The following is a 16,934-nucleotide window of genomic DNA, read 5'->3' as shown; positions in this document are numbered from 1 at the left end:
CAACTGTTTTCAATTTTTAGTAACAGTGACCTTGACCCTAAGGGCCCCAAAAGCAATCCCTTAAAGTCTCCATTAACTCTTGCTATAAACCAAGTTAAGTAATTGCCCTTTTTCTACTGAAATAAAATTTATTGAATAGCGTAGGCTGCTCTTACCTTATAGCATTGGACAGTGCTAATTAAGTAAACAAACACATTTTAAGAGCCTAAAACTTATTGTCGAAGGGGGGGGGGGGCATTATTGAACTCCTCTGAGGTGTATGATCATACAAAACTTGTTGTGCTTGTGCTGAATTAAACAAAGGTTAAGGTCATTTCAGTCATATTTTGAGAGTTCAAGGGCCATAACTTCTGAGAGACTGAAGCTTTCTGGCTGATTATCACTATTGTTTTCAATGTTATGCCCATTTAAATATCTGCTACTCATAAACAACACAATACTGGCGATAGAGAGCAGACAATGTCAATTTCAACAATTCAAAAGTCAAAAAAGACATTAAGCTAAACAGGCTAGTTATTGTCCTAGAAATATATGCCATAGGAAAGAAATAATCAGGACCGCCTACTCAACATGTGGTTATGTTATATTTTTATCTCAACATGGCAAAGTTGTTTTTTTATCAAATTTTATTTATTTATAATTATACTATACATCATCATAAAGTAAACCACTAACAAATGTTTTCTCAAATGTTAAACAATTATTAAAAACTTCATTCTTTATCCAAATCAACACTAAAAAAACACAAAGTATGATAGATAAGACACTACCTGGCCATCAACAAATTTCACATTAATGTGGTGCGATTTTCTTCTTGTTTAAAAATACCACCTCCCAAAATATGCTTTCTGGTTGTAAATAAACAACACAGAGTCTACTATTCAGAGCTCAATTTCAGACCTTGTTAAAATGTACAATTATCCTTTAAAATGGACAACTTTATTTGAACTATCCCACTCCTATTCCCATTCTCTCATGTTTGCTTGTTCTCTTTTCTAGGTTTAACTTGATGCAGTTCCTCTTTGCTCATATACTTGTACTTCTTCGGGTTAATTCCATACGCTTTCAGTCTCTCATCTGACATTTGCAACTTCTTTCCTTCCTTCCTTCTCTGATTCTTCAATTTCCTTCTCTCTGCTTTACTCAGTTTCTGATCAAGTGTAACATCATTATGATCTGAAGCTTTGTCTGTCTGATTCCTTGTTGCAGTGTTATCTTTTTTTTGTTTCTTCTTTTTACCTGGAGCTTCTGTATCTCCATCATCTAGTTTCCTTTTTCTAGCATCACTGTTAGCTCCAATTTTGTTTCCAACATGATCGTCAAGGACAGCTTTAACATTTCCACCACTACCATTACCAGGCTTATCTTGTGAATTATCAACAACACCGGCATCAACATTTGCCGCATTCTTTTTCTTTTTTCTCTTTCTTCGTTTCTTCCCACTCTCACCCCCAGTTTCACCAACTTTTGTCACATTATCAGCAGTTCTTACAACAACATCACCTTCCTCCTCACCCTCAACATCTTCGTCCATACTCCCATCATCGACCTTCTCTTCTTCCTCTTCCTGACTACTCCCAACGTTTTCCTGACTATTTCCATTGTTTTCCTGAGAGCTGTCAGCAGTTTCCACTCCTGTGTTTTGTTTCTTCTTTTTCCCTCGTTTCCGCTTCTTTTTCCCTCCAGCCTCTCCTTTATTTCCGGCTGCTGTTGACGATGCTGCCTTCTCTTCTGCTTCCTCCTCACTACAATTTATAACAATGTATGTTTTACAAACAAACAAAAGAACAACCTTCAATGCATTGCAATAGCATGATGAAACAGACAGTAAAATAAGCATATGGGTATTAATACAGTTGAAATGTAATATTGCATAATCTTTCCACAGAAAATGAAAAAAAAACATGTATAAATATATACATGTCAGTATTTGTACAAGAAAAGGATTCCACTTAAAGTACATCAAAATTCAACATTTTCAATAAATATTTTGCAATAAAAATGATGCTTGTACTTGAATTCTAAATCTATGACTGCAAGATTGTGGTATGAGTACAGGATGTATTGGAAGTATTTCGCATAACTTAACCAGTTTATGTAATATTGGCAAGGAAATGAGAGAATAACAGGTAACTGATTTTTCTTTTACAATTCAACTTGGCTATTTTATTTTAAAAGCACCAAAATGCCTCAGGTGACCTGAAAAAGTTTTTGGTAAACAGCTCTGCATGTACATTAAGTTGATCTACAAGTATTGATAAAGAATGCTTTTTTTTATACATTTTGTATGAATCTCAGTGATACAAACAATCAGGCAGCTGATGAATGTTTACAAATGCTTGTGTGAAACTACTTTTTTTACAACAAATAATACAGAATTAAAAAAAAAATGCCATGAAATTCATGCAAAACTGCGTAACAAGTTCTAGTTACTTTTTATACTTATTTCTTTTATTCAATTGTTACGAAAGCTGAATCACAGCTGAGTCTATTTACTAGATGGAAACCAGTACTGCTGTGTCCATTTAGAGAGGCCACAAGAAATTGACCCTGGTGGAAACCTTTACCACTAGACCACCTTCACCCTATTACATGGTGACAACCTCCAGTATGATCAACTTACGTTTCGAAGAGACTGGTAAGGACCTGTTTCTTCCTGTTCTCATTGCGGGACTTGGCTGTGAACACCTTGATGTCGATCTGTTCCTCATCCTCTGTCCTGTGAGAACAATTGGTATAATACATGGCATTTTATGTTTCATTTATTGTACAATACAAACACTTTTGTTCCGGCTCAAAATTAACCATGTCATTAAGCATGCTCGCTATTAAAACATTGAAGATCTCATTATTTATCAAAGGTGGGCATAAAAAATGTATTATTCACATATTTCACAGTTTTAGCAATGATTTGTCCATGCAGAACCCATTTTATTATTTGAATATGTACCATAAGTACAGCAATTTTTTTATTATGATAATTATCTTCTTTAGCTGTAAACAGGTTAGACATTGATATTACATGTAGAGTAAAGCTATCACAGGAGTGAAGAATGCCACTAGACACTGCCTCAGAATGATGTGACAGTTTGTGAGCAACCTTTTTTGCTATAACAATAATTGAAGTTTCGTAATAAAACTTTTAACAGCCCTTCTGTAGCATTCAAAAATATTGAAAAGTGGGACATGATTTGATCTAATATTGGCAACTCTTTTATAGCCCCATATTTTCATATCTAGGAGTATAATGACATGACATCTCCCAACATGTCAGCAAAACAGAATTATCTGTCTAATTCTACACATTTGACGCATAATGCATCAAGTCTTCGACATAACCAGTCTTCGACATAACCCAATCAACCATTGACTTTGTACATCAACTTTGTTATCCGGTCTTTCACTAGCCAGACCTGTCGCATGTTTTTTTCCCAGAAAAAACAGGAAATATAGTCACTAGCCAGACCTGTCACATCTTTTTTCCAGAAAAAAACCCAGAAAATATACCAAAGCGAGACCTGAAATTGTTCCTTTTCATATCTATATCTGTAACAACAGTCGTGACATTTATTGAAATGCGCATAGTGGACATTTGCACTCTGACTGGTTTAAAACAGTTTAATGCAGATCGATCATTGACCTCTACTTGTGTTACCTGACCCTTTTAACTAACCTGTATTGACTCATTTTCTTCACAGATGCCCACGCATTCAATTCCTTGTCTCTAGCTTTGAGAATCTGAAAATAAATGTCATAATAAGTTTGTTTCAATCACAAGATGAAGTAAAGCAAAATGGGTGGACAACATTTATTTCCAACAAATTTGTTGAAAACAATTTACCGGTACTTTCATTATGAAATAAATTTGCAAAACAAGAGCGCTATGGAGCGACCTTGGTTTCTTCAGTTGAAAAGAAGGCGTAACACAACAATCATTTAATCCAGAGTTATGGACCTTGCTGTACATGTGCAGATGGCTTTTGGAAGCATGTGTTTCTATACATGTGTATTTTATTTGAATATTGTATAGGGTTTTTCATTTAACATAAAGGTTTAAAGCCTCTCACTATAATGTCACCACTGCTGATGACACCTGGCCCCAATATCACGAAAATACTTAAGTCAAATCTCAAACTCAATCTCAACTCATTTTACCATATAACGTCAAAATTTATTGAAAAATATATATGTTTTTACACATTTTGAACTGCTTTCTATCATTGAATATGTTGATTAAACCTTTGGTCTAGATTCCGAGGGAAAAATACTCTACAACCAAATATGTACTTGAGAACAACTCATTGCCTTTTAACAATTACTCAAAAAAAAGTATATTTTTTGCCCCAGAATTAGTTTTCTTTGAAATTTTGTCAAAATCCTTCAATAACACATTCTATGTTAAAATATGTTTTCAAAAAGTATAAAAACATGCAAGATTTTTAATAATACTATGCTTTTATGTGGTAAAATGAGTTGAGTGTGAGATTGAACTTGAGTATTTTTGTGATATTGGGGCTATGATAATATGTCAACTTTTTTTCTTAAATAACCCAAACCCAGATCAGCTAGAATAACATTCATGTTTATGTACATTTCCTATATAATGCCTTCATTACTTTTATTATACAAAAAATAATTGTCAATGAGTCCAAGTCTTCAATGCTACAAAGCTTTTAACAAGGCAAAATAATGGGTAATAAAATAATGATATACATGTCAAGGTGTGAAAGCCAATTTTTTTTATCTGCCCCAGTATCTTTAATGTTTTTTAGAACTTTATTGCTATCATCCTTCTATGAACATGTAGTTTTACCACAATGATGAAGAAGAGATTAAAACCCAAAAAGAAAATCGGGTAAATACTGTAAAAGAATTACCTCATCAACAGAGAGCCCATAATTATTGGGTGTGACCTTTCTGTACTTGAACCTACACGGGATGTCATCAATAATATCTTCATAATCCAGTTTGTAGTACTCGTCAAAGTAATTCTCAAAAGTCTTCTCTCCTTAAAATATATGGAACAAAACATAGAGAGAGAATACCGTAAATCAATGTGTAAAGGAAGCTTGCATAGATAGGACACAGGCACAAAATATGAGAAAAATCAGAGAAAGACTAAAAACCTCGAATATCATAGAAAGACCCAGTGAAAAAATGTTAACATTGTCAGCCACCAAACTCCACAGTCAGTTTGTTTTCAGCTATGATATTTTTTTGGATCATGAAAATGGCAATGGTTATTGTTAATCATGTGATATTAAATACCGGTAGGTAGCAAAGTATGTTTCTTTTTTTTTGGTGTTTTTTTACATGTACATTTTATAAAACATAACACGATTACAAAATACAAGTATATTCAAAATCAAATAGGGCAGCACAAGAAAATTACCAAAAGCACATTTATAGGTCATTGCACTGCTACCAAAACAAAACAATAACAACAATTCAATTTTGTCATCCTGGTGTCGCTCTCCTTGAAGCCCTAAAATTCTTCTTCGTCGATTGTGCATCATTCAAGTACATGTAATCTTAAACTATCTTTCTATTCAGTTTGATGACATACTTGGGTCAAAGACAGGTTTCTTCGTGCTAAGGGCCTGAGCCAGCTTGTGCTTCTTCTTGCTTTTTTTCTTCAGTTTCCTCTCCTGATCAGCGACTGGGTCGTAGTCAGCGTCCATCTGTAATGGCAGATATTTCACCACACAAATAGCAACAACAGCATTAAACAAATAATTGCATAGGAGGTTTTACAATGCCTTTTAACTACGGGGGGCTATCAAGTGTCCTTGGAACTGCTTTGTAACAAGGAGAGATTTTCAACACTGCTGTACTTTTGCTGATAATCTCTCCTAGCTGCAAAATTGCTTATAGAATTCCTGATGTAACGGCCCCCAGGTCGTAATCAGTGTCCCTTCGAAATGGGAGATATTACAATGGCTTAGACCATCTTATCAATATTTTTGCTACGACTACATGACTACCATTAGACTTCCGTGTACTAAAATTAACAGGTAATTACAAAATTAACAAGCAAATTCGTTGAATTGATATCCCCCGCCTGATTGGGCTAAGTCAAGGAATGGAAATCAATTGTTGATGAAATATTTATATATATGAGTTTGAGTTTGATTGCAACTGTTTGAAATAATATTGTATATAATATAACATTTAGAATTGACCAAGAAACCAAGTTTATGACTCCATGTTACCCAGTTCCAAACTAATCTAAGATTTCATCAAGGCAAACATTCTAATCAAGTTTCATGAAGATTGGTCCAGATGCAAGCAAAAAATATAGCCTCTAGAGTGTCCACAAGTTTTTTTTAAGATTTGACTCAGTGACCTCATTTTTGACCCCACATGACCTACTTGTTTCAAACTATTCCAAGATTTCATTCAGGCATTCTGATTAAGTTTTATGGAAAATAGAGCAGATGTATTGCCTCTAGAGTGTTCCAAAGATTTATGTTAGATATGACACAATGACCAAGTTTTTGACCCATTAATCCACTTTCAAAACGCAGTCGAAATTCAACCTAAGAGAACATTTTGACCATGTTTGAACTAAATCTGACCAATCACCTCCATAAAATAATTTCGGACAAGATTTTTGAAAGATTTGACCTAGTGACCTAATTTCCAATCACATGTGACCCAGTTTAAAACATGTCCAAGAGTTCATCAAGGAAAACATTCTGATCAAGTTTCATGAATATACGACCATACATATTGCCTCTAATGTGTTTCAAAGATTTTTCTAAAATTTGACCTAGTGACCTAATTTTTGATCCCATGTACCCCACTTTTACAAGCCGTCCATATTTCATCAAAAGGTACATCATGACCAAGTTTGAACATAATCTGACCAATCATTTCCATTCCTGACAAAAAAGATTTGACCTTGTGACCTAATTTTCAATCATATGAGACCCAGTTTTAAATAAGTCCAAGATTTCATCAAGGAAAACATTCTGATTAAGATTTATGAATATATGACCATGTATTATGCCTCTAGTATGTTCCAAAGATATTTCTAAGATTTGACATACTGACCTAGTTTTTGACCCCATGTGACCCACTTTTTTAAGTGGTCCATATTTCATCAAGGTTTACATCATGATCAATTTTGAACATAACTTGACCAATAATTACCATGATATGGTTTCGGACAAGATTTTTCTAAGATTTGACCTAGTGACCTTATTTTTGATCATATGTGACCCAGTTTTATTTAAGACCAAGAATGTATCAAGGAAAACATTCTGATAAAGTTTCATGAATATTTGACCATGTATAATGCCTCTAGTATGTTCCAAAGATATTTCTAAGGTTTGACCTAGTGACCTAGTTTTTAACCCCATGTGACCCACTTTTAAAAGTGGTCGAGATATGATCAATGGGAAAATTTGAAAATTTTCAGGGGAAAATTTGAAAATTTCAGATCAATGAAGGACGGACAGAAGGACGGACGGACAGAATAACGGACAGACAACGCCATATCAACAATATCCCCCTCCTGAAATCTTTGATTCGGCAGGGGATAATAAAAGATATCGGAAATGTAGATTACTCAAATCTGATAACACATAGTTCACTTATGGAGCATCACAACAGTTTATTTCATTATCTCAAAGTTGGTCTAAATGATAGAAGTGTTTAACCCATAACCGGTTGATTGTTTACAACTTCATTAAAGTTAACAACTTTGTTAACATCATCATAGTTAACTGTTAAAAGTGAACTTTGCCATTTAAACAAAACACTTACAGCTGAAACAGGTGTCTAAAACCTTGTTAATAATACTGCAGATCACAAATGTGTCTATGATGTTCCAAAAAAGTTAAAATTTGAAAATGAACAACGATGACATTAACAACCAGGTTACTTACAAAGTTCTGAACAATCAGCCAAATGTTGAAAACAATGCCGAGGCTATGATAATGACTTATAAAATAATACTTCACAGGTGAGCGTTTAAACAATGGTTCACACATACACAGAAGTCCGGGTCGTCAATATTGGGCTCTCCTTCCTCATCGAAACCTTGGTCACCAGATCCACCTTCATTTCCCGTCCAGTTCTCCCACTTCTCTGAAATAATCACTGACACTTATATACCCGGTACTGTACTTTATCTGAATTCAACGAAGATAACTGACACTTGGTTTGAGGTTTAATAACAGCTTTGACACTTGCATTACCACAACTTTGATTTAACTTGGCCTAATCATAATTATTATTGAAAATCATTGTATTTATATTGGGATTTTTCCATTGCACCCAAGTTTTAAAATGATCCATGCATGTAAATTTTTCATTTTTAAATCTCTGCTGGAAATGCTAACTCTTCAGTTAACGAAAATCTATCATATATTCAAAGAAGTTAACTACCCACCTGTGTCATATTCGTCGTCGGACATTTCAAAAGTGGGTTTAACTTCCTCTCCGCCATCCTCACCATAATACTGGTCATTGAATTGTTTCTGAAATTACAAATTACAATCATCATCATCATCATCATCATCATCATCATCATCATCATCATCATCATCATCATCATCATCATCATCACTTCCTCATTTAACTTAAGTTTCCTGTGATTTCCCCTAGATTGCCAATCTTGTAATGATTAATAAATACCGAGACAAACATAATTCCTACTTACCTCCATCATTTCGTCATGCTTAGCTGGATCAAAATCCTCATCCAAGTCATCCTCGTTAAAAGCGAGCTGCTTGTTTCCTGTGATTTTCTGCAGTTGCCCGATTTTGTCGAGTATCTCCTGGCGTTTCAACTTCTTCATCTGCTTCAGGTCCTCTCTCTTCTTTTCCTTGTCTTGTTTCTTCCTTTCCTAGTAATCAAAGCAGAATTTATGTCAAAGATACAGCTACGGGTTCTGATATTGGAAGGAATATATTGAGCAGTCAAACAGCTTACCTGAAACACAATTACCATTTCTGACCAATAGCAGTTTCAAAGTAATTATTTCCATTCAATTTGATAGAAGTAAACAAACAAAACATCACTATCCTACTGTTATAATATATTTACAGTGAATGCAAAAAAATTGGACATGCCGGATAATTTGTCTGTCAGATGTCTTTATAGTTTACGCAGGACATTATCATGTTACGCAGGATATGACTTAACATTATTTATTCATTGACATACAATATGACTTGTCACATGATACATTACACATCAGTTAGATAACGAGCAATAATTGAACAATTGGTGGCGTAATCTGCTGAAACTTCCAAGTCAGAGTAATTATCTGAATCAAATTCAGAGTCTTCATCATTTGCCATTGGTAAGTCTTTTTGCATATTAGCTGCTTCACAAATATGCTTTATCTCCACTTGACCATAAATAGATTACTCTGCGCTGTCACCAGTGGCATTTTCACACATTTTTCACCTGATATCTACGAAAGTGCCATAATATAAAATGCATCTGGCAAAAATTGTTTACAGTGCAGACTACCCCGTACTGACGTCTTTTCAGAAAATACAGGGAAGCCAAATTTTAGTTTGATCTTTGTGCGCATGCGCACTACAAAGATTTGGAATATAAACCCTGGTTAAAATGAGTTGTCAAAAGGCTTCATACGCGATGGATATTTTCAATTTTGGATATCAGTTTGACACTGACAAAACTATCAGACAATTTTGTCCTTTGTTCTTTGATGTTAACGGACAAAATTTTTTTTACCGGCAATGTCCAACTGTCCAACGTGTATTCACGTACACTGTATTCATACATGCATATCATAAGATTCCAGGTATTCAAGATGTTTTTCATATATCTTTACACATCTTTATGCATACATGTACCTTATGTTCAGTTTTTATGACAATCTAGTATATCAAACCTTAATTTCTTTCCTTTTCTCTGTTCTTTTGGTGTCTTTTCTTCTCACTGTGTCTTCCATGTTTCTCGGAAAAGTCTTGACCTACACGAAATACAATTTTTATTTTATTTTGCAAGGTCCAATTATTGAGTTTTTTTTGTTTCTGACCAATTTTGCAAGGTTTAAAAATTGTGTTGACAATTATTCATCATAATATTCACTGTGTTTTAAATTCTAAACTTTTAAAACCACGAAAAATGTTGAATATAAAATTGTGAAATTTAACCAATCTGCCCAGAGCCTTTTTACCCTTCTTCATAGCCAATCCCTACGGTCCAGACCCTGTTTATTCCCCAAAATAGCTTCTGAAATTCCCCATTTTCAAAAAAAAAAATTTTTACTGTTTGTTTTTTTGGGGTGTTTTTTTCCCAATATATTATTATTTACGGATAGCCTTATTAAACATGAAACTATCAAATCTATCAAACAATTACCTCAGCGGCATCTGGCTCCTCAAACCTGAAGTTGTATTTCCTTTCAAAATCAGCCTGCTTAACAAGTAGCTCGTCATCATCAGATAAGTCTTCATCCTCTTCATTCACGATTTCATCATATGTTGGCATCCTAAAATAGTGAAATGGTGGTGTTACATTATACTAGTGTACTAAAAGGATTTGCAAGCTTGCACTTCCTTGATTATACAGCATGAAAATACCGAATATAAATTGTCAAAACAAATATATGGCACCGTAATACGAAGATAAATACCAAATTACACAAGAAAGATAACGAAACAATTTTTTTTTTTTATTTAATATATGTTATAAATTATAAATGCCTCACCAACCTAAAATATTTCAGCTCTGATTTTGACATTTTTCCACTGCGTCCTACCGGTATCTTTTGTATTATGGGTTTTTACCCCGTTTCTCATCTTTTTTTTTGCTTGCGTATGTATGTTAGCGACCTATACTTAGTATAATATGGTATGTGAAAAATCGTTAATTATTCTCATCTATTTCATTTAAAATTACATGTGTATTTTTACAACAAAATTGTTCTTACCATGTTTGTTGACATCATGTGTGAAATGTGGTCTTATCATGATATTTGAGAGTTCCTAAAAATAATGCACATGTTCGCGTACCACGCTACCAACTAAACTGTCTGACTCCACGCTACCAACCAAACTGTTTGTCTGTCACACTATCAACCAAACCATGTGGCTACGACACTACCACCCCAACTGTCCATCCACTACACTACGAACCAAACTATCCGACTACCACACTAAAACCAAACTGTCTGGCCATCATACTACCAATCACACTAATGTACTCTTTAATGTACATTTCTTTACTGGCAAAGTTTTCAATGTGGACTGTGGAGGTACTGCTGGTTGAGATTGTCCTTCTACAGAACATTGAAACTTCTGAGCTAACCATTACATCTTTTCGCCTATTTGAGACTTCAAAGATAAGACAAGCCAAGTCCACTTACTCCTCATCATCGTTGTCCAGATACTGTTTGTTAAGGATGTAGTTTTTCAGGAACTTTTCTCCTTCATCTAATCCTCTGCTCTGCCAGTAGTTCTTCAATGGTTCCTGGAAAATTACAATTAGTTAACAGATAATTTTAATACATGTATTGTTCAAACATGTATGTTCTATTTAAAACAGAACATCTTAAAGTTTATGTATCAAATCAAATCTGTCCGATTGTTCTGTCATAACATATGACTTTCTTGGAATTCAAAATTTGATTGTAACAACATTACAAGTAACACCTTACAGTTTGTTGGCATCTGTATTGTCTCTTTACATCAACCAAGATGTCTTCATATGTTTCTACCTTTTCAATGCAAAATAGCAGCCTTGAAATCTTTAATTGACTTCTTGAACTTTGCACTTTAATTCCACATCATTCCCACATTAATTTTCCCAATGTCTCATTTCTGCCAATTCAGACACATAAATAACCACTGGCCACGAAATTTTCCTTGACCTTAATAATTTAACATGACCTTGACTTTTGAACTCAGCAATCTATCCCTTAACTTCTTTCTAGATTTAATACGGTCTGGCTATCCGTTATGCCACAAATATAATATTCTTTGACCATGACTTGCAATAAGCCAAAAGCTGTCCTTGACCTTTTATAAGCCACCTTGACCTTTGCACGTACCAATTTAGCCTCGACTTTCTTACTGGCCCCTATATCATATAAGTGCTCCCAAAGATTTCCTGACCTTGACACTTACTAGTTCAACTCCAACCTCCTTATCAGCCCCTACATCATCTTTCTGTCCCTTAATCCACTCTAGATAGTCTGCTTCCTCCTTCTGTTTCTCTGTCTGGGATTTTTGTCGTGGAACCAGCAGACCGTCTTCTGTCTCGGAGTCTGAGCCCGAACTCTCAACAGCCTTCACAATGCTGAATTCAGACAGTGATGAAATAAGACATATAATGAGGCTTCTTTTACACAATAAAACTTAACATCGAAATAAGTTTCATTACATCTGTTCAAAAGCAATTCATTTTAATTGCTTGATTAATTTGAAACGTTGTGAGAATTGTTTGATTAATTACAATTACATTGACAACTGAAACAAGAGCAAACCCAAACACCCACTTGTTTTTGTTTTTTTCAAAACAGGTGCTTAACTCCATAATTGAAAAAGCTTTTGGCCTTCCTATACATGTCAATAACATCTCTAGCAACAAGTGTACCAAGTTTCATTTGGAAATCTTGAATTATGGCCAACCTTTTGCACGCTGACAACAACGTTAACAATACCAAGGCCATCACAATACTGCAACGTTTTTTGTTGGAAAAGACAGCCGAGAGAAAACTAATGATATAGCACATAATTGTTAAGTTAAAAAAGGGTAATGCTAAGAAATAAAGGTACTTAAATGTATGCTTTACATGAAACGATTAAAATAAATATGAAAAATACCTCTTCCTGATCTTCTCCTGTTCCTCATGGTATGTTAGCTGACCCGAGGTGGAGGCCCTCATCTCCGCACTCTCATCCACCACTCTACAACAGATCATTCTCATATCAACATACTGCAGATTGGTAAAATTAAGTGAGGGTTATTACTTATGAAAATTCACAAATTGATCAGGTCCCGAATGGAAAACCAAGCCATACGATAATTTGCCTATGTTTCCCAATGATAAGAAGCAGAGTTGCAAATTTTAAATTTGAATTTAGTGAAAAAAAATCTTGAACAAAGCACAAACATTTAATACAGCCAATGTAGTGTACCCCGGTAATAGTTACAACCTTCATGTTATTTAACACCATACTTATTAATCAATTAAATACTAAAGAGCAACCAACAAGCATTGAAGTAATTTCAAACAGTGTACAGTAGAAATAATATGACAAATACTGTGTGATTGAAATACTTTGCATTTGGATAATTTTTTAAACTTAAGAAAACAATGTTTAAAAGATTGACATATACATAAAGACACTTACCCGCCTTTTTCCAAAAGAACTTTTCTTTCATAGTCCTTCAAGAACACTGGCTTATCTTTCTTCTTTTTCTTTTCACCAGTTTCTTGATTACTGTCTGCAATAAAATCACATACATCAATATCATATAGAACAACCAGTAATAAAAAAATTGTACTCAGATATTCCCTGTAGGTTACATAGTGTAATAGGAAGATGTGATGATACAACAATGACTCTGATAGAAGGTGTACTGTTTCAGTTACATAAACAAATATATTCATATATTGGTTCTCACCTTCATCATCATAAAACTTTATATCCTTCTGATATATTCGAGGATCTTTGCTTTTTAACGCAGAAAGTGTTCTAAGCCAATCTCGTTCAAGCTGCTGTGTGAGGGCCTGAAATATATTGGAATAATAATCACTGATACAGAAACATATCAAATCATTGGTAGCATAATACCAGCTTTAACAGCTTTATAATCAAAAGAAATCGTTTAAATATGATGCTCCCTTAGTGCAACTTTGTAAGAAACATGTCGAGGATTGAATAAAGGTGTTTTAAGGCGAAATGCATTGATTGTTAAATTTGAAAAGCAGAAAAAGTTTTTTAAGACTGTGGAATGTGGACCTTGTCCGCCTCCTCTCTCCCCCCAAAAATAAATAAATAAAATAAACAATAATAAAACTAGAAATGTGTCCATAGGACACGGATGCCCCCACTTCGATTTTTTGTCACAGAAAATAAGCCATAATGATTATTCAGGATAATCTGCGCAAGGGCAAATCCTTTTCAAAAATTAGATTGGATAAGATATTTTTTAAGTGTTGTTGGGAAATAAAGGGCCCTAACTCCTAAATGATTAAAGCGATTTCCATGGCTATCGAACTTGATCAAGGTATTATGGTCACAAACATGTGTTAAAAGTTTGGTGAGGATTGGACAAACAGTTTTCAAGAATTAGATCGGAAACAATCTTCGGGACGTATTTTTCAAGTCTTTTTTTGCAAATAAAGGGCCGTAACTCCTAAATGACAAAAGCGATTTCCATGGCTATCGAACTTGATCAAGATATTATGGTCACAATCATGTATGTAAAGTTTGGTGAGGATTGGACACATACTTTTCAAGAATTAGATTGGAAACATATATTTTTGAAGTTTTTTTGGCAAAAAAGGGCCGTAACTCCTAAATGACTAAAGCGATTTCCATGACTATCGAACTTGATCAAGATATTATGGTCACAAACATGTGTTTAAAGTTTGGTGAGGATTGGACAAACGGTTTTCAAGAATTAGATCGGAAACAATCTTCGGGACGTACGTACGTACAGACGTACGTACGGACAAGGGCAACCCTATACAAAAAAGTTCCATATGCAAAAAATGATAATTGTACCAATGCTTGCAAATAAACTTAGCTTGTCAATCAGTTAAATAAAACACAATCCGAATACTGCTATTTTGCAACAAAAAGAGTTAATTTGTACCACCCCATCAGCAGCTTTTAACAGTCAGTTTATACACTTCAAAAAGTTTCCTTTGTAACCATCCATGCCGGCATAATTTAAAGCTACCATTTTGTTGGTTGTTGAAAGTGAAACCAATGCAAACTGTGCATGTATCGATGCTTTGCATGACGGGTATGATACCATCTCTCCAGTAGTTAGTTCCACATGATATATATGTAAAAGTATTAGCCAAATCACTGATAGCTTTAATGTGTGAAGTTGATTGACAGGCAATAGATGTTGCACCTGATTTTGAAATTCACTTTGTGGATTGAGGTGAAATTAAAGCAACCAGCATTCAATGCTTTAAAACCTTAAAACACCGTATTTACTTAAGATTTATGTACATGTACCTCAGCATCTTCATCTTCTGACTCAGAGGAACTTGAAGAATCTTCATCCTCATCTCCATACTTGTCTTTTACTGGAAAAAATCATAAAAATCACAAATTAATTTAAACTGGTAATATGAAAACAATTATGAAGTAAAGCTATTACAACATTATATTAATAATTCTCTTCGGCATAATAGAACATGAGAGTGTGGTCATATGCTGTGTGGGAAACCAGGTAGTCCAAATAATTGTACGTTGACGGATTTTTTTAGATTTTTGATATGGCAAATCCTTCACGTACAAATTGTTTAGTATCAAAAGTGGGTAGTTGTTCCGATCAGGATTCCGGGTTAAAGCATATAGCGTCTATAAAATATCATAAAAACAAGAAATATTACCAGATAATGTTATTTTATATTAGTTCCGTACACAAAAAAATAAATATCCAACTTATAATTATGAGTTTGACGGCTTTTCTTCATTTCATTCTGTCAAAACATAACGATATATACATGACAGGCACCTGCAAGGCTTCAGGGCACAGTTTTAAATCGCTCGGAACATTTCGGCCATGGCCGAGTTGCTACGATTGTGTAACGAGGTCTATCTCGAAGCTTTGTCGGAGGAGGCCGAGTTATTACGATTGTATCGAGTTGTTCCCCTTCGCATAATTGTTTTCTGTGTCAGTCAACTTTCGTTTTATTGGAAAGGTAAACAACTTGTTTTAATGCATTAAATGCTTGTTTAGTGCAAAATAACATTTCACTTACATGGATAAATATGAATATAACTCTTTATGATCAATTTCAACCATAAAATACTTCATTTAAAACAATTTCAATATTTTAAAAACACCCCCGTTTTTTGCACATTCCCGTTTAGACGTTAGGGATTGGAAGAATCCCGTATAACACGTCTATTATTTTAGACTAGGAAACCAGGGTACCTGAAGGAAATGAACAATGTGTATGTACCGCAATAGACAACCAGCCAAATTTTTGTAAGAAAGGATCTTCAGTGCGTTCAGTAAAAATATTTAGGGCTAACGATTGCAGATTGGTTCCCTGCTTGCAGTGTATGCGCTGCGTTGCAACAGGGAAACAAAACAAAACGTTTGCGATAGTTTTGTAAATGCACGCCTTACTGAACGCACTGCAATAAAATAAAAACACATGAACTTGATGAATGCAGTTATTGATGGTTATTACAGCCAGCTTATTAAAACTTAATCTGTTCAAGAAATAGTTCCACGTGATATGTATTTCAGTGGTAGGAAAACAGTTTGCAAGATTTATTGACCAAGTTAAATTGGTTCATTGTTGCAACAACTGTAAAACCATGGTAGAAGAAACATAGATAACAATGAAATATCAAATACGCATTGCATATTATACGACAGCATCTACATCATAACAAATAGAAAAGACATATCCGAATTTTGACATTTGTCCGAAATTAAAAACATGTATTATAATATTACATTTCTGAAGTTCCTCTCTCTGTCGCCAAGAATTATATTGTTCAGCATAAGCTTTATTAATTTTGAAATCCCCTGGCATCGTTTATTGTACAAATGAATCAAATATAATAGTTTTTGTTGATGATTTTCACGTGTTTGATGTTTACAGTTCTTGTAGCCGCTTGCATCATTGAACTATATGAATATTATTGCAAAAAAGGTTATTAAGCATGCATGTTTTTAACAAAAATCATTAGTGTATTAAAAGTTGAGCTTTACTTAATAATCATTTTTAGAAATCAGCA

The 16,934-nt window shown here is 34.2% G+C and overlaps 1 protein-coding gene across 1 annotated transcript; it reads right to left on the bottom strand.

Annotated features, from left to right (window-relative positions):
• Window positions 1–616: 616 nt before the first annotated feature.
• On the bottom strand, window positions 617–16,812 carry LOC128213047 (protein KRI1 homolog). The gene is made up of 17 exons (XM_052918528.1): window positions 16,651–16,812; window positions 15,189–15,259; window positions 13,618–13,723; window positions 13,344–13,437; window positions 12,813–12,896; window positions 12,114–12,285; window positions 11,354–11,457; window positions 10,348–10,477; window positions 9,875–9,955; window positions 8,669–8,854; window positions 8,399–8,486; window positions 8,000–8,094; window positions 5,567–5,681; window positions 4,878–5,008; window positions 3,674–3,738; window positions 2,624–2,719; window positions 617–1,745 (listed from the first exon to the last, which is right to left on the bottom strand). Exons 1-17 carry the CDS (start codon window positions 16,727–16,729, stop codon window positions 974–976), a joined length of 2,469 nt encoding a protein of 822 aa, XP_052774488.1. The 5' UTR covers window positions 16,730–16,812; the 3' UTR covers window positions 617–973.
• Between the last annotated feature and the right edge of the window lie 122 nt (window positions 16,813–16,934).

This window comes from Mya arenaria, chromosome 13 (genome assembly GCF_026914265.1).
Source record: "Mya arenaria isolate MELC-2E11 chromosome 13, ASM2691426v1".
Lineage (NCBI taxonomy): Eukaryota > Metazoa > Mollusca > Bivalvia > Myida > Myidae > Mya > Mya arenaria.
This window is presented reverse-complemented; position numbering and strand designations above follow the sequence as displayed.